Raw genomic sequence first — 15,919 nt, 5'->3', positions numbered from 1 at the left:
AGACCCGAGCGTGAAAATCATGACATGCGTGTTATGTAAGAACATCACTACACGCCACGCAAACGATGCGCTGGCAGCCGTTTCGCTAGCGTCACATACACCAAATTTTGTATTACTGTACGTGAATAGATGGTTAATATGTGACTGGTGCAAACATGATAATCTGAATATGTGTGTCATGTAACGACATGACTACATGCTACGCTTATGATGCGCTGGCGGCCATTTCGCTAGATTCACATGTACCAAACTTGGTATTACGCAACGGGAACGGACGACATAGGTAAATGACACATCCAAACATGATAATCACGACATGCGTGTCATGTAACAACATGACTACATGTCACACTGATTTTGCGCTCGTGGCCATATCGCTAGCTTCACATATGCCAAATTTGGTATTACGTGCGCATATGGATGACGAAGGTATGTGACTGGTGTAAACATCATAATCATGAGATGCGTGCCATGTGAGAACATGACTACATGCCACACTCAAGGCGTCAATCCATTTCAACGCGACGTGGTGCGCGTGCTCACGGGCGTTCATTTCGTCGCGTAACGCCGGCGTTGGCACGCCAGGCACCGGTCCTGCCATATACTCGCAGGCGCGTGCCGCTCTGCCTTCCTTTCACACATGCGCGTTTCAGCGCATCCGGCGTCCCTCCGTGCCGGAAAGAGGGGAACACAGTAGAGAGTTTTAGTACTGCGGAATGGTGCTACGTACGCATCACGCAAGCGCCTTGCGTTACGTGGCGTCCTTTGCCACTTATGGGCTTTTAGTACGCCGTAGTACCCGCGTACGTAGCGAGCGCGAAGCGTGTTGCGCCATCTGGTAGATCAAAATAGAAGCACGTGTTGTTGACAGCCAATGTGAGCCAATCCAAGAGTTATAGCCAGATTATGGCCATATTTTAGGCCACAGAGCCGGTCGGTGCTTGCCTTCGATGCCGCCATTTTCCGAACTTGTCGCGAACTTGTTCGAGAGCGGCGCGATCAGCTCATACGTACGCACGCACGCATCTCATGCGTGCGTACGTAGCGGCTGCGTACGTAATGCGATACGTGCGCGTTGCGGTCTGCGCATGCGCACTACGCAGAACGTGGCGTCCTTACGTACGCAACGCCGCCACGTACGCAGCGTACGCTGTACTAAAACTCTCTAGTAGTGTTGTCTGGACAACGCATCGGCGCGAAATGCAGCATGCCGCATTTCGCACTGGTTGCCGTCGGGCTGCGCCCACGGACGCTGGTCGCGCCTGGCCTCAGACTATAGAGTGCTCGCATTTTGCTAACGTAGCGTCAATGTGCCCAGCATGCGCTCGCGTCAACGCTACATTGGAGTATATTGGGTCCTTCATTATGCACTCGTGGCCGTTTTGCTAGCTCCACATATACTAAATTTGGTATCACGTGACTTGAATAGATGACGGAGGTAAACGACACATCCAAATATGATAATCATGACACGTAAGTCACGTACGGCATCATTTGCCTCCGCCTCGTCACGTTGTGCTGATTTTAACGTGACATATCAACATTTCTCATTCGTGCTTCGTATATCAACGATCCCCACTGTACGTGGGATCTGCCATTTTTTAGCTCTCCTGGCCTTTTGGATAATGGTATCAATACGAAACTTGGTATGGCATAACATGACTGTATGATGAGCATATTTGACTATTGATAACATGAAAACAATGTCATGTACGTCATGAATGTCCTGATTTACATTTCTTGATCTTGCTACCTTTCTGGTGGTTTCATTCACATGACATCTTGCAAAACTGGTATGGTATGACATGATTTCATGGCGAATATAAGTGACAGACCCTAACATGAAAATCACGACATGCGTGTCATGTAACAACATGACTACATGCCACGCTCATGATTCGCTCTCGGCCATTTCGTGTCACATACACTAAATCTGGTATTACGGTACGTGAATGGATGACAAAGGTATCGACTGGTGTAAAGATGATAATCATGAGATGCCTGTCATGTAACAACATAACTACATGCCACGCTCATGATGCGTCGGGGGCCGTTTCGCTATAGCTTCACATACGCCGAATTTGGTATGACGTGACGTCAATAAATGACGAAGGTGTGTGACTTGTGCAAACATGATCATCATAAAATGCGTGTCATGTGAGAACGTGACTACTTGCCACAGTCAAGGCGCCAATACACTTCGACATGCGCGCCGGCGTTCGTTTCGTCGCGTCACACCGGCGTTGCCACGCCAGGCGCTGGTCCTGCCATATACTCGCAGGCGCGCGCTGCGCTGCATTGCTTTGACGCATGCGCGTTTCAGCGCGTCCGGCGTTTCTCTGTCTCCAAAAGAGGCAGACGCAGTGCTGTCATGGTAACGCATCGGCGCCAAATGTAGCATGTCGCATTTTGCGCCGTTTGCCGTCGGGCCGCGCTTACGGACGCTCGTCGTGCCTGGCGTCAGACTAGTGCTCGCGTTTTGTTAACGTACCGCAGTTGTTACCAGCGTGCGCGCGCTTAAGCGCTACATTGAAGTATATTGGGCCGTTCATGATGCGCTCACGGCCGTTTTGCTAGCTCCACATACACCAAACTTGGTTTTACGAGACGTCAATGGATGACGAAGTTTTACGACTGGTGCAAACATGATAATCATGAGACACGTGTCATGTAAGAACATGACAACATACCACGCTCATAGCGTGCTCGCGGCGGTTTCGCAAGCTCCACATATACTAAATTTGGTATCGCGTGACGTGAATAGATGATGAAGGTGAACGACACGTCCAAACATGATAATCATGGCAGGGATGTCGTGTACGGCATGATTTACCTCCACACGTAACGTTGTGGTGATTGGAAAGTGACATATCAATGTTCCTCACTCGTGCTTCGCATATCATCGATTCCCAATATCCGTGGAATCTGCCGATTTTATTAAACAACAACATCATCAACAACAACAACAACAACAACAACAACAACAACAACAATAATAATAATAATAATAATAATAATAATAATAATAATAATAATAATAATAATAATAATAATAATAATAATAATAGTTGTTGTTCGGTTTCAACGTGCTAAAACCTTCGCTGCCTCTGATAGGGCCCGTCTTTGTAGGATGGTTGAGTGGATGTACGGACGATTCACGGTTTAGCAGATTTAACCTCCGGAGCAAGCTTGTTCATCATGATTCACTTCGTGGGTATGGCGTCATTTGTAAATGCGAAGCATTTCTTAGCGAACTTCGGTGACTTTGAGCGTATCTATCTATCTATCTATCTATCTATCTATCTATCTATCTATCTATCTATCTAGCCACTTACGTTTGGGTGCTCTCGTGGACACCCCCTTATCTTGGCGTGAACCAAAATTAGCATGGGAGGGTAAGATGGTTTGAGGAATATGACTCGCTGGTCAAGACATGAATGATGTCACAATCCCGTCGCGTACGTCGTCAAACACTTCCCGTCAGACAGTGGCACATACTCACAGGCGGGTATGTGCCGCCGGTAAGCGGTATGTGCCACACGTGATTGACAGTATCTACCCAGAAACGACGAGAGCACACATGTGAAATTTTAACACGTGAGCGTTACGCAATATCCGACATCCGTAGCGTCGACCCAACGAAGGCATAGAATATATGCCATGTTAAGAAAAACCTGACATAGGCAGCGTTGGCCACCCGACGAATGCAAATAATAAATATTATGGTCCCAGCAGGAATCGAACCCAAGCATTCTGCGTGGCAGTGAAGCATTCTACCACAGAGCTACGCCAGTTTTTTTTTTCTTTATTGCCTGCGTAGACGTACACATAGAAACACAAATACAGTCAGGGAACACAAGAAATAATGCAAGGCACATAAGACATAGATACATAAATGGGCATGGGTAAAAGGAGACACCAAACTTTGGCTGGCGTGTAATGGCTAAAATCGTCTCATGTTCATGAGTGGCTCGATCCTCGATACCCATTCAGGTATCGGATCTAAAGATTTATGTGCTTCCAGGAACCTGCCCACTGATTCGCGGAAGTACTCTTGTGCCGATCTTGCATCTATATCTACATGTCGTGCGGCCATGCAGGCCTTCCATATGCAGTGCAAACCCAGTAGCATAACAGCATCAAACGGGACACCTTCTTCGTTGTCCACAGTTAGGAAACGAATTCCTTGTGGGTCTAAAGGGAGGTCTTTCTTTAGCGTTCTTTGTAATATATCCCAGAAGAACACGCCTTCCCAGCATTCTAAGAAGACGTGCTCAATGGTTTCAGGCTTTCTGCATAAAAAACAGTGCACTCCCCATGGTACATACATTCCTTTTTCCTGTAGCCATGTTTTTACCTCTAGTGTCCCGGTGTGCAATCTGAAGAAAAAGGACTTGGCTCCTGGAGCTACATACATATGTTTGACACGCTTCAGGACATCACTTCCAGACTTGGCACTATATATTGTGCGATACAAAGGCACGGGGAGTAGTATATCCACAAGATCTTTGTATAGCTTCCTTCGTTTCACTCCCGCCAGATATTCGCATGAGAATCGAGCACGCAAGAACTTATAAGCCATCACAACCTCCTTCAAAAAACCGAAAACCCCGCCTTCAATACATTCGGTGGATACCACAAAGTCCGGCACAAGTTTGCAAAGTCTGAGCTGTAATACAGTGCGCAAAAAGGGGTCCTTCACATCCCTAAGGAAGCAGAACCGGTTCACTATTTGCCTCAGGAATAAGTGCGACAGGCTAAGACCTCCATGACGTACACGTCGGAACAAGTTGGTGCGGCTTGTCCTCTCCCAACTCGATCCCCAAACAAAAACAGCCAGAATTCTGTGGAGCTTTTGTATGTTAATGCGTGAGCAGTGCAAAACACTCAACACATACCAAAGTTTAGTAATGAAAAACACATTACACACCGTGGTACGTGCAAACATAGACAATTCCGAGCCTTTTGTCCTCTCAGTCCTTCCACGCATTTCCGCAACTTGGTTCTGCCAATATGGTTCACTGTCCCGGTAAAACTCTAAAGGAACGCCTAGGTATTTCGTGGGAGTGGAAATCCATTGAATGTTGGCAAAGGTACTGGGTTTCATTGTCCATGCTCCATGCCAGATTCCGAGGCTCTTGCCCCAGTTAACTGCACTGCCACTAGTAACACAATAACGCTTCACAATTTCCACAGTTTTCATGATACTGGCGTGGTCCCCACAAAACACCGCGATGTCGTCCGCATAAGCGAGTAGTTTTACCTCCGCTTGCTGCATTTTAAAGCCATTGATACAGTTAGCCCGTATTACGCTGAGGCACAAGGGCTCAATATATAAAGCGAAAAGTAACGGCGATAGTGGGCACCCCTGGCGCACCGACCGCTGCACTTCGATAAGCTCTCCTACTGACTTATTTATTATCAACCTTGTCGTGCAACCCCTGTACGCCATTGCGACACCTTCCATGATAACAGATCCTACGTTCACGTACTCCAGAATGGCAAATAGTATGTCGTGCGGTACCCGGTCGAACGCCTTTTCCAGATCCAACTGGAGCATTGCGACCTTCTTGCACAATACGTCACAACACTCTAGTATGCTTCTCGCCGTATGAATGTTCGTGAAAATGGTTCGTTCCTTGATACCGCACGTCTGGTGTGGTCCAACTATATCTTTCACTACTGTTTGCAGTCTTTTAGCCAACACTTTCATGAATATCTTATAGTCGACGTTCGCTAAGCTGATAGGGCGATATGCTGTCACCCGCTTTAATGTGTCGCGATCATCTGTTTTCGGGATAAGAACTGTGTGTGTGGACAGGAATGAAGGTGGTAGTCGTTTGCGCTCATATGCATCGTCTAAAATTGCGGCCAGTATAGGGGCTACTTCGTACTTGAACGCCTTATAAAAATCGGCTCCTAGCCCGTCGGGTCCGGGAGATTTCCCACGTTTCAAATCGTCTATCGCCACCGCAATCTCATCGGCCGTAATACGGCGCTCTAACATTTCCTTTGAGCTATCGTCAATCTTTGGCATTAAAGGCATGAATTCCGTCTCGAAACCCTCTGCGTCCACCGGGCAACGCGCGAACAGCTTTCTGTAGAACGCTGTGAACACGTGTTCGATGCCGCTCTGATCATATAAGATAACACCGTCTTGTTCCACTTCGTGAATCTCGTTCCGGCGGGCCCACTTTTTTTCCTTTGCGAGGGCTCGTTTAGTTGGCGCCTCGCCTGTTATCGTTGCTTCTACTCTAGCTCGCACCAACGCCCCCCGATAGCGTTCGATATCAGCCTGCTCAAGTTTTTGCTTCAGTGTGTTAATGTCGTCTTTGAACGTCCCAGGCGATAGGCTTTCTTCATAAGTTAGCATTTGCAAGCTTTGCCGCAGGTTTTCCTCGTACTTATTCTTTTCGTGCTTTAAAGCGCTGGCTCGTTCAAGTGCCTTCAATTTAGCTGTTTGCTTAAATGTTTCCCATTTCTCACATATTGTTGTGTTTGTCTGGTTCTTTATCTCTTCTAGCAGGGCTAACACTTTCTCACAGTAAACCTCATCCTCCAAAATTTTAGCATTAAGTTTCCATAATTCCCACGCAAACTTATTTCGGTTTTTCGCTTTCTTATTAACATCGAACATGACTAGACAGTGGTCACTGAATGACACCGATTGCACACGATATTCTTGTGCAAGTGCTATCAATTCAGCCGGAACATACACTCTGTCCAGTCGGGCGTGGCTGGCTGCTCGGAAATGCGTGAAGCGCACAATGCGGTCGCACTCCAAGCAGTCCGCCACGTCCTCAAGCCCGTATTCATCAATTAATTCGCGAAGCTCAGCCGTGCTGGCGTCTCTATACGCTGTACCACTTGATTTATCACGCGCTGCCAGTACACAATTAAAGTCCCCCATCAGTACCAGGTTCCTTTCGACGTTGCAGTAATTTCTGACACTCTCGAAGAAATGTCTTCGTTCGTCGAGCAAATTAGGAGCATAAAGGCATATCACTCGCCATTCAACTGAACCATAACGAAAATCACACAAAACCATGCGCCCCGCCAAATCTGACCTCACGCCCCTCACTTCAAGGCCTGGGTGTTGGCGCACAAAAAGAACGCACCCCGCGGATTGCCCTATGGCGTGACTCACACCCGCGTAGTACATTGACATGAAAGGTAGCACCATACTCTTGGTCTCATCTTCACTTCCAATTTTGGTTTCTTGTATGGCAATGATGTCTAAATCATGTTCGATCACCAGTCTATACAACTGTCGTTGTTTTCTCCTCGCCGCAAGCCCTCGAACATTGATTGTAGCAAATCGCAAGGATTTATCTGGCAGCGCCATTTGAATAATTAATAATAGAGACCCAGAGTATGGGCTTATGCTCCTGTCTACACAAGACCTTGGGGCCCGCGACATAGGTCGGGGCTTACACAGCTTACTGCTACGTGACCGGGGGCGGTGGCGGCGGCTTCGTCGTCGCCGTCAGCCTCCGATCCTGTGGGATGTTCGGCCGTGGCCGCACTGTCGGTCGACGTACAGGGGTTGCTTTTGCTGGAGGTTCATCGCGACTGCTTGGGTCGGTAGATTCGCTCTCTCCCTCGGCGCCTTCGTGTGATCGCTTATTCGTCGTGATGCCCTCCTTGGAAATGTCCATTTCCTCCACTACTTCCCTGTTGACCTCTTCTGTCACGTTGCTTTTGTCCTCCTGCGTCTGCAGTGCTTCCGAGGAATCATTTTTCACCAACAATGTATCTTCGGCTTTGAGGTTCGTCGACTTTACGTGAGCACTCTCACCCGAGATTTGCTCAGCTGGCGCGCTGTCCATCGTGGCACTACAGAGCTACGCCAGTTCTCGGAAGTACTTTTGAAGTAGACGCTAATCTTCATGAAACGTCGCTAGTGGGTGCAGTGCGGCCCACAGAATTTCATAAACATTACATGTGTACTCATTCGATACAGCCGTCATTCCAGGTTAACGTCAATTATGATTAGGCGTCATTTTCTGAAATTTATTTATGTAGCAGTGTCCAGGGCCAGCATCTTCGCGAGCATTAGCACTTCATATCAGCTTCTGATGTTGGTAATACGCATGTCCTAGTTCACATCATTGCGCAAGTGCAGACAACTGGTTATATAAACATATGCAACTCTTCAAAGTATGTCTCTGCGTGCAACATTTGTACATATATTTAGCTTCATTTCATGAAGAGTCACTAGCAAAATGCAACACGGTCAGCTCTGCTCCGCGTGCTTCGCATAAAGTTGATTCCTAGGTACGTGGGATCTGCCGAATTTCTTTTTGCTTCTTGTTTTCTTTGTGCCCTTTTACACGTATTGTGAGGTATACATACATACATACCACATACATACATACATACATACATACATACATACATACATACATACATACATACATACATACATACATACATACATACATACATACATACATACATACATACATACATACATACATACATACATACATACATACATACATACATACATACATACATACATACATACATACATACATACATACATACATACATACATACATACATACATACATACACCTCGGACATGACGGCGACGTTCGAAACACACGACGTCCGGATATAAATTACCATCGCAATAAATAGAGGTACTGCGCACGCATCAAGAAGGATGGTAAGCACGAACGTTGGTAGTGGTTAGAACAAATGCACAGGCTACAAATGACGATGACAGTATACAATGCGTGTTTAGAAAAAAAAAGTGTTTAACCATTTGGAGCACTTTGCACCTAACTATGGAAGAGCAGTGAGCCATTCTTATGTAGAGAAGATTTGAAGAAAACCGTATAGGAACTCCACTATAGAGGAGCATCTTATTTTGTGTTTATTACATAGAAATTTTACTTTTGGCGCGGGCGTTCAGCGCATGACCGTTGTTACGAAGCGCGCCTCCGACGACGTCCGTTACGAAGGGCGCCACGAATCTCGCCGACTCCACTGTTACGAAAGATGGCGACGCCAACACGGTCCCGAAGGCGCCACTGCTTCGAACTCCGCCGGGAAGGTCACCAGCCGTTTGGTAGCGTAGGTTTCTCAGCTCGCGACTGCTTCTGCGCAGAGCTGATAGACGAGCGGACGAGACGACGGTGAGTTAAACAAGGTTTATGTACAGCATATATACAGAGGCGTTACAAATTCGGCACTGGGGCCGACAGCTTAGAGACTCGAAGAGCCGAGCTCTCCTTTCTGACACATAGATCTACTACTCGCGACGCGCCGCAGGGCTTTTTTTTATATGCACTGGGAGGATTCTTTGAGTAACCAAATGTCCAACCAGAAGCGCCGCTGGTCGTGAGGTCAGGATCCTCCAATGGGGTCGCCGCTGGGCCGCGTCATTCTCATCGAATCCGGAGCCGCTGCGCTGCACGTGGCTGCACCCAAGGACGAGTGACGTCGCCACGCATTGCGTCAGACTCGCCAGACAGGAAGGCGCCGATTGCTTCAACGGGCTCGCTGTGCGTGCGCGGCAGAGAGGCAGCACCGCCGCGTGATGACGCCGTTGAGTTGTTCGCGTCAGGCGGGCTCGCGTGCTGGCCTTGACACAGATTGAGAAAAGTTTTATTTCCTTCAAACAAGTGGCAATCACTTCACTGCTGGTCACTAGCGCTGCGCATACATAGGTAGATCTACGTACACTTCAAATCATACTACCTGACGAAACATGATTATCGCCTAAGACACTCTAGCTCGTGCAACAGACACGCTTTCCGTGCAACTTAATGATAGCTTGAGCAAAACAGAAGAAAGGAAAACAACACCCAAAAAACAAACAAACAACACCAACATGCTAACATTTTAACATATTTCACAGTCGGGGAATCTGACGGAGAGCTTGACCTTGTCTCCTGTCACTCCCAAAAAACTGCCTTTTTCAGAGGCAACAAAGAGAAGTTTATTGACTTCCAACCAAGGATAAAGTGCATGACAAAAACATCGAGCTTCACGACTACAAAGGGTGCATGTACAATCAGGAAAGCACCACTACCGAGGTACAATGTATGTGGGGGAATGTACCCCTCTATTTACTGTACAGCGCGTGGTGCTCCAGAAGGCTTAATCATGCGCGGCGGTAGGTCTTCTCAACACGCGGTGGGAACAAGTAGCGACTTAGCGCTGTACAACTCTAGGTATTATTTCTTTTTTGTCGCCTGAAACAATGCTGATTTCGTACACAGTAAGTGCATGCCCGGAGGTATAAAAGAGGCCTTGAGGCTGGTGGGCGCCGGGGGGGGGGAGGTACAAGGGAGTGGGGGGGGGGGGGGGGGCTCTTGTCTTTCCCCAAATAAGGCATCAGCAACAATCTGCGCGTAAAAAAAATGACTGAAGGCGCCAATCAATGAAGAAGGCGCTATACAAAATTTAACTCAAGTGTCGACCAGCACACTTTGCCCGAATCGATTACAAATAACAACGACAATGGGGTGACGAAATGAAAAAGGTGATACAGATATATATATATATATATATATATAAATATATATATATATATATATATATATATATATATATATATATATATATATATATATATATATATATATATATATATATATATACAAGTCCCCTTCTGCATGTGCTAGACAGCGGGAGGGGGGTCACCAGGTAGTGATTGGGGCGGCTAGCTTGCCCTTCCTCAGAAAAAAGAATTTGGTATGCCAGCGACGAAGGAAGTTTTCCTCGCCGCTGGCCTCGAGTTCGCCGGATAGGTGGGCCCATAGCAACCGCCGGATACGTGAGACTACCGGGAACGCACTCCGGACAGGCTTTCTACGCGCCTCCGCTAGCGATATCCTTTGCCAAATAGCTAGCATCGTGAAGATCAGCACAAGTTGGCCGAAGGCACCTTTGTTGCGCTTGTGGTAAGGAGGTGGGCGGATACCAAAGGAGCGGGCTACCATCCGCCACACGGGTTTCACCGCCACGCATTGGAACAACGCGTGATCCTGCGATTCAACTGCGTGACAGTTCGGACAACGTGCATCCGGGACTATTCCAAATTTATGCAGGCGTTGTCTGGTGGGGAGGACGGCCCAGGCCTTGGACGTTCGCAGGCGTATTACCGTTCATAGATCCAACGTTCAAGGGCGATGACGCAGACTAGGGCTGCTATGGGCATGTTAGAAGTGCTGGCAATCAGCGTTGTTCAAACAACTCTTTATTGCACTATTGCAATGCATTTTTTGTGAAACAGTGTGATGCCTCTGAAAGCTAAACAATACACATAGTTTTTATTTGCTTATCCCCTCACTCATCCCAATCCACTAGCCAATCATTCTTATAGTTTCACTTACTCACACACTCATTGATACCCCGGTTCATGCTCACGTTCATTCGAGCACTTCAGCTGATTCAGAAATCTGGTTCACAACTTACGTCGCACGTCCACTCGCACGCCCCGGCACTCATCGCGATTGATACTCCATGCATACTCTTCATCTTCCGTTCCCTCCCTGCCACGTCAAGGACGCTAGCGTGATGCGGGTAACAGTCGGCGAGCCGTCAATATGTGCTGCCCTATGCAGTCTGGCATTTTTTTCTCCAGCGAGCTCGTAGTTGATTGGTACTGAAATGAGACACAGTGTCACAACACCAAAGGAACAAGATGATCACTATATACATTACCTTACTTACAAGTTTGCTGCGTATAAACGCACTCAGAAAAAGCCTATACAAAACAGTGTGAAATAACATGTAGAGAAACTTTATCAAATGCCACGACTAATTACAGACATTTTCAGTGCCGCATTTTTTTTTCAGGAATATTAATTCTTTACTATGTAATCACGCCGACTGTATAATCACGCAGACGCTGTTTCCCTTACCTAATTAGAGCCGCTTCACTAATTACACGTGTCCCTGCGTCCCTAGGCTAGCAAAACCAGAAGACGAATTGCGGGGTACAACCACGAGCATACTGTTTTGTGCAGCGTGTAGTACTTCATAATGAAATAATTGGAATCGCAAACCTACGGAACACAAGAGAAGAGGCAAACAAGCGCAGACTGAAACTCAGTTTATTCAGAGAAGAAATTATATACCAGAAACATGAGAGAAGGAAAAGAAACTGGGGAGAAGGTTCCACCATGATCAGGTGTCGTCCAGAAACGAGATTTCACAATCTAACAGTGATATAGACGGTGAACTAACACAACTATCAATATTCTTTTTAATAAACAAGGCTTCCACAATCTCTCTAGTTTTCATGTCATGATGGCTGTATAAGACAGATGTGCGCGAAAATTCAGGTACGCAGCCACACTTTTTGCAATGGTCGGACAAATGTAAACCCGGGGCTGATTTCAGCGCATTGTAGTGTTCTCGCAGGCGAATATTCAAGCAGCGCCCAGTCTGCCCAATGTATAACCTGCCGCAAGACAGTGGAATACAATAAACGAATTAGATCGACAATTGGTGAAGGAATTGACATGCTTGACACCACAACCTTTCTTCACAAGACCTGCCTTCATTCTGCTTTGTAATTCAATTCTAGAACACATTTGCTGCAGTTTTCCACTTGCAGAAAACACAACGTCGAGGTTGAAATGTTTTGCACATTTTTTATCTTATGCGAAAACTCGTGCACATATGGGACTACCGCAAAATTACGTCGTTTATCTGTCTCCTTTAAAGGGCATCCCTTCCCTTTCTTCATACGCAGTACCTTCTGAGTGGCGAAAATGAGGGCATTGGACGGAAAGCCTGCCTCTCGCAACCTAATTAGTTGATTAAAAAAAAACACGCGTGATTTTGTGGAAACATGATTTTGTTACAGCAGAATTGAGAAGGTTCATCGCAATACCCGATTTTACTACTTTAGAATGCGAAGAAGAGTAGTCCAAGATTTGTTTCTTTGAACGGGGAGAGTAGGACTAGCATAGGTGATCTGCGCGAAAAGATAACTCAAGATCAAGAAACTGCAATATCGTATCAAGGGGAACCTCGTGCGCGAAACGTAATCCATGCCCATTTTTTTCGAAGGCCTTAATAATCTTGTGCCGCTTTTTATCCAAGGAAGGAGAATGAACGAGCACAAGGTAATCATCCACATATCTGAAGACATTAATGACGAGGCTGCTTAGTGCCGTTTGCAAAGCCCTATCAAAATAACTTAAGAATATGTCGCACAGGACCAGTGTTGCACGAGAGCCGACACAAATGACAGACTTTTGCACGTAATACTTATCGCCCCATAATACAAGAGTAGAATTCACATAAAAAAAGAGTCGTTCCATGAAGCTCTCAGCCGACATCCTACATTTGTTTATCAATGAAAGTTCGTCGTTTTCCTGCGTGATTCATTTTTTACACACTTCATGAGTTCAGGGTGAGGAACCGAATAAAACAAATCGACAACGTCGATACTAAAACCACTGCAGTTAGACAATTTTACGATTGGTAAGATAAAAAAATGTGCAAAAAAATTCAACCTCGACGCTGTGTTTTCCACAAATGGAAAACTGTAGCAAATGTGTTCTAGAATTGAACTACAAAGCAGAATGAAGGCAGGTCTTGTGAAGAAAGGTTGTGGTGTCAAGCATGTCAATTCCTTCACCAATTGTCGATCTAATTCGTTTATTGTATTCCACTGTCTTGCGGCAGGTTATACATTGGGCAGACTGGGCACTGCTTGAATATTCGCCTGCGATAACGCTACAATGCGCTGAGATCAGCCCCGGGTTTACGTTTGTCCGACAATTGCAAAAAGTGTGCCTGCGTATCTGAATTTTCGCGCACATCTGTCTTATACAGCCATCATGACATGAAAGCTGGAGAGATTGCGGAAGCCTTGTTTATTGAAAAGAATATTGATAGTTGTGTTAGTTCACCGTCTATATCACTGTCAGATTGTGAAATCTCGTTTCTGGACACCTGATCATGGTGGAACCTTCTTCCCAGTTTTTTTTCCCTTTCTCATCTTTCTGGTGTATATTTTCTACTCTGAATAAACTGAGTGTCAGTCTGCGCTTGCTTGTCTCTTCTCTTGTGTCTCGTTGGTTTGCGCTTTCAATTATTTCATTATGAATTTGTACCAACTAGCCCGCCTGTCAACCATACTGCAGTGTAGTACTTGTTCCATCTTTCTCCCTGCCCTCTTGCTTTTCGCGCGCTGTTAACGTTCGCTTGTCGTTTAATAACGTGCCCTCTTCATCGCAGGGTATGTTCATCGTGAGCCTGCCTTACTCGGTGCTCCACGGCGGCTACTGGGGCATCTTCGCCCTCGTCTTCGTCGCCTACATGTGCTGCCACACAGGCAAGATACTCGTGGACTGCCTCTACGAGCCGAACGAACGCGGCGAGCTCGTCCGAGTCCGGGACAGCTATGTGGCCGTAGCCCAGACGGTGCTGGGACCCCGGTGGGGCGGCAAGGCCGTCAACATCGCCCAGATCATCGAACTACTCATGACCTGCATTCTGTACGTGGTGCTCTGCGGAGACCTCATGATCGGCTCCTTCCCCGAGGGCGCCGTCGACCAGCGCTCCTGGATCATGCTGACCACCATCATCCTGCTACCGTGCGCCTTTCTCAAGAACCTGCGCTCCGTGTCCATGCTGAGCTTCTGGTGCACGGTCACTCATCTCTGCATCAACGTCATCATCCTCGGCTACTGCCTGGGCCGAGCCTCGGAGTGGGCTTGGGCCAAGGTCCAGTTCCGCATCAACATCAACAAATTCCCGGTCACCATGGGCATCGTTGTCTTCAGTTACACGTCGCAAATCTTCCTGCCAACGCTCGAAGGAAACCTGACGGACAAGTCCAAGTTTCATTGCATGCTCAACTGGAGCCACATCGCTGCCGCCGTCTTCAAGGCGCTGTTCGCCTGGGTTTGCTTCCTCACGTTCGCCGAGGAGACCCAGGAGGTGATCACCAACAACCTGCCCACCAAGGGTTTCAAGATCGTCGTCAACCTGATCCTAGTCGCCAAAGCGCTCTTCTCCTACCCGCTGCCCTACTTCGCCGCCTCAGCCCTGATCGAGCACGCCTACTTCAGGGAGCGACCGAAGACCCTGTTCCCATCCTGCTATGCCATCGACGGCGAGCTGCGGGTGTGGGGACTGGCCCTGCGAGTGGGTCTCGTCATATTTACCATGCTCCTGGCCATCTCGATACCATATTTCGCCCTGCTCATGGGTCTGATCGGGAGCTTCACCGGCACCATGTTGTCCTTCATCTGGCCCTGCTACTTCCACATGAAGCTCAAGTGGGACACCATGGAGTGGTACTCCATCAGCTGGGAGGTGTTCATCATGTGCTTCGGAGGCTTCTCGGGGCTCGTCGGCATCTACACCTCGTTTGCGGGTCTCGTGGAGGCCTACCATCTTCCGCTGCCTCACGTGCCGGTCATAGAGTCTTAGAACGTGCCTCTTTACTATAATCTCGTGCCAGAGCAGCGAATTTTTCTTTCATTCTATCGTTGTCTGTATGCGTGTTCTGTGAGTCTGAGTTGATATGTTCGTGCATGTTCGTGGTGAGTAACGAGAGGGAGTATTTTTCTTCTTGCGGGGAAAGCTGAAGTGGTGGCTTGAAGTGGCGTGTTAACAGCAACAAGAAGAGGTGTCACTAGCGACTCAGCCCGAGCTTCACTGGCAACCTACATTGCTTCACTAGCACTGTCGGAAAGGTCTCGTGGGGTAGCACCTGACGAAGACGACGGCGTTGAAGCTTGGCGCAGTAAGACTACTGTATAGTCGCTGTAACCATCTGAGAAATCGTGCCTCACCTAGAATCACTTCGACGAGCCGATCTAATCATTTACCTGGCACAATCACTTTAGGCACGTGGTTGATAAGTTCGACGTTTTCGTAAGGCCAGTGCTGCGTTCATTAGGCGGAAGCAATTTTGCTCTTTTTTTCTATTTTA

At 47.3% G+C, this 15,919-nt stretch overlaps 1 protein-coding gene across 1 annotated transcript in view; it reads left to right on the top strand.

Annotated features, from left to right (window-relative positions):
• The window catches only part of VGAT (vesicular GABA transporter), a 218,377-nt gene extending 202,728 nt beyond the window's left edge, over nt 1–15,649 (top strand). The window contains exon 4 of the mRNA XM_075873776.1: nt 14,215–15,649. Within this exon, the coding sequence (XP_075729891.1) occupies nt 14,215–15,414 (1,200 nt within the window). The 3' untranslated portion in view covers nt 15,415–15,649. The remainder of the gene's footprint in view (nt 1–14,214) is intronic.
• The last annotated feature ends 270 nt before the right edge of the window (nt 15,650–15,919 follow it).

This window comes from Rhipicephalus microplus, chromosome 9 (genome assembly GCF_043290135.1).
Source record: "Rhipicephalus microplus isolate Deutch F79 chromosome 9, USDA_Rmic, whole genome shotgun sequence".
NCBI classification, from domain to species: Eukaryota; Metazoa; Arthropoda; class Arachnida; order Ixodida; family Ixodidae; genus Rhipicephalus; species Rhipicephalus microplus.
Note: the sequence above shows the minus strand (reverse complement) of the source record. Positions and strands in the feature narration are given on the sequence as shown.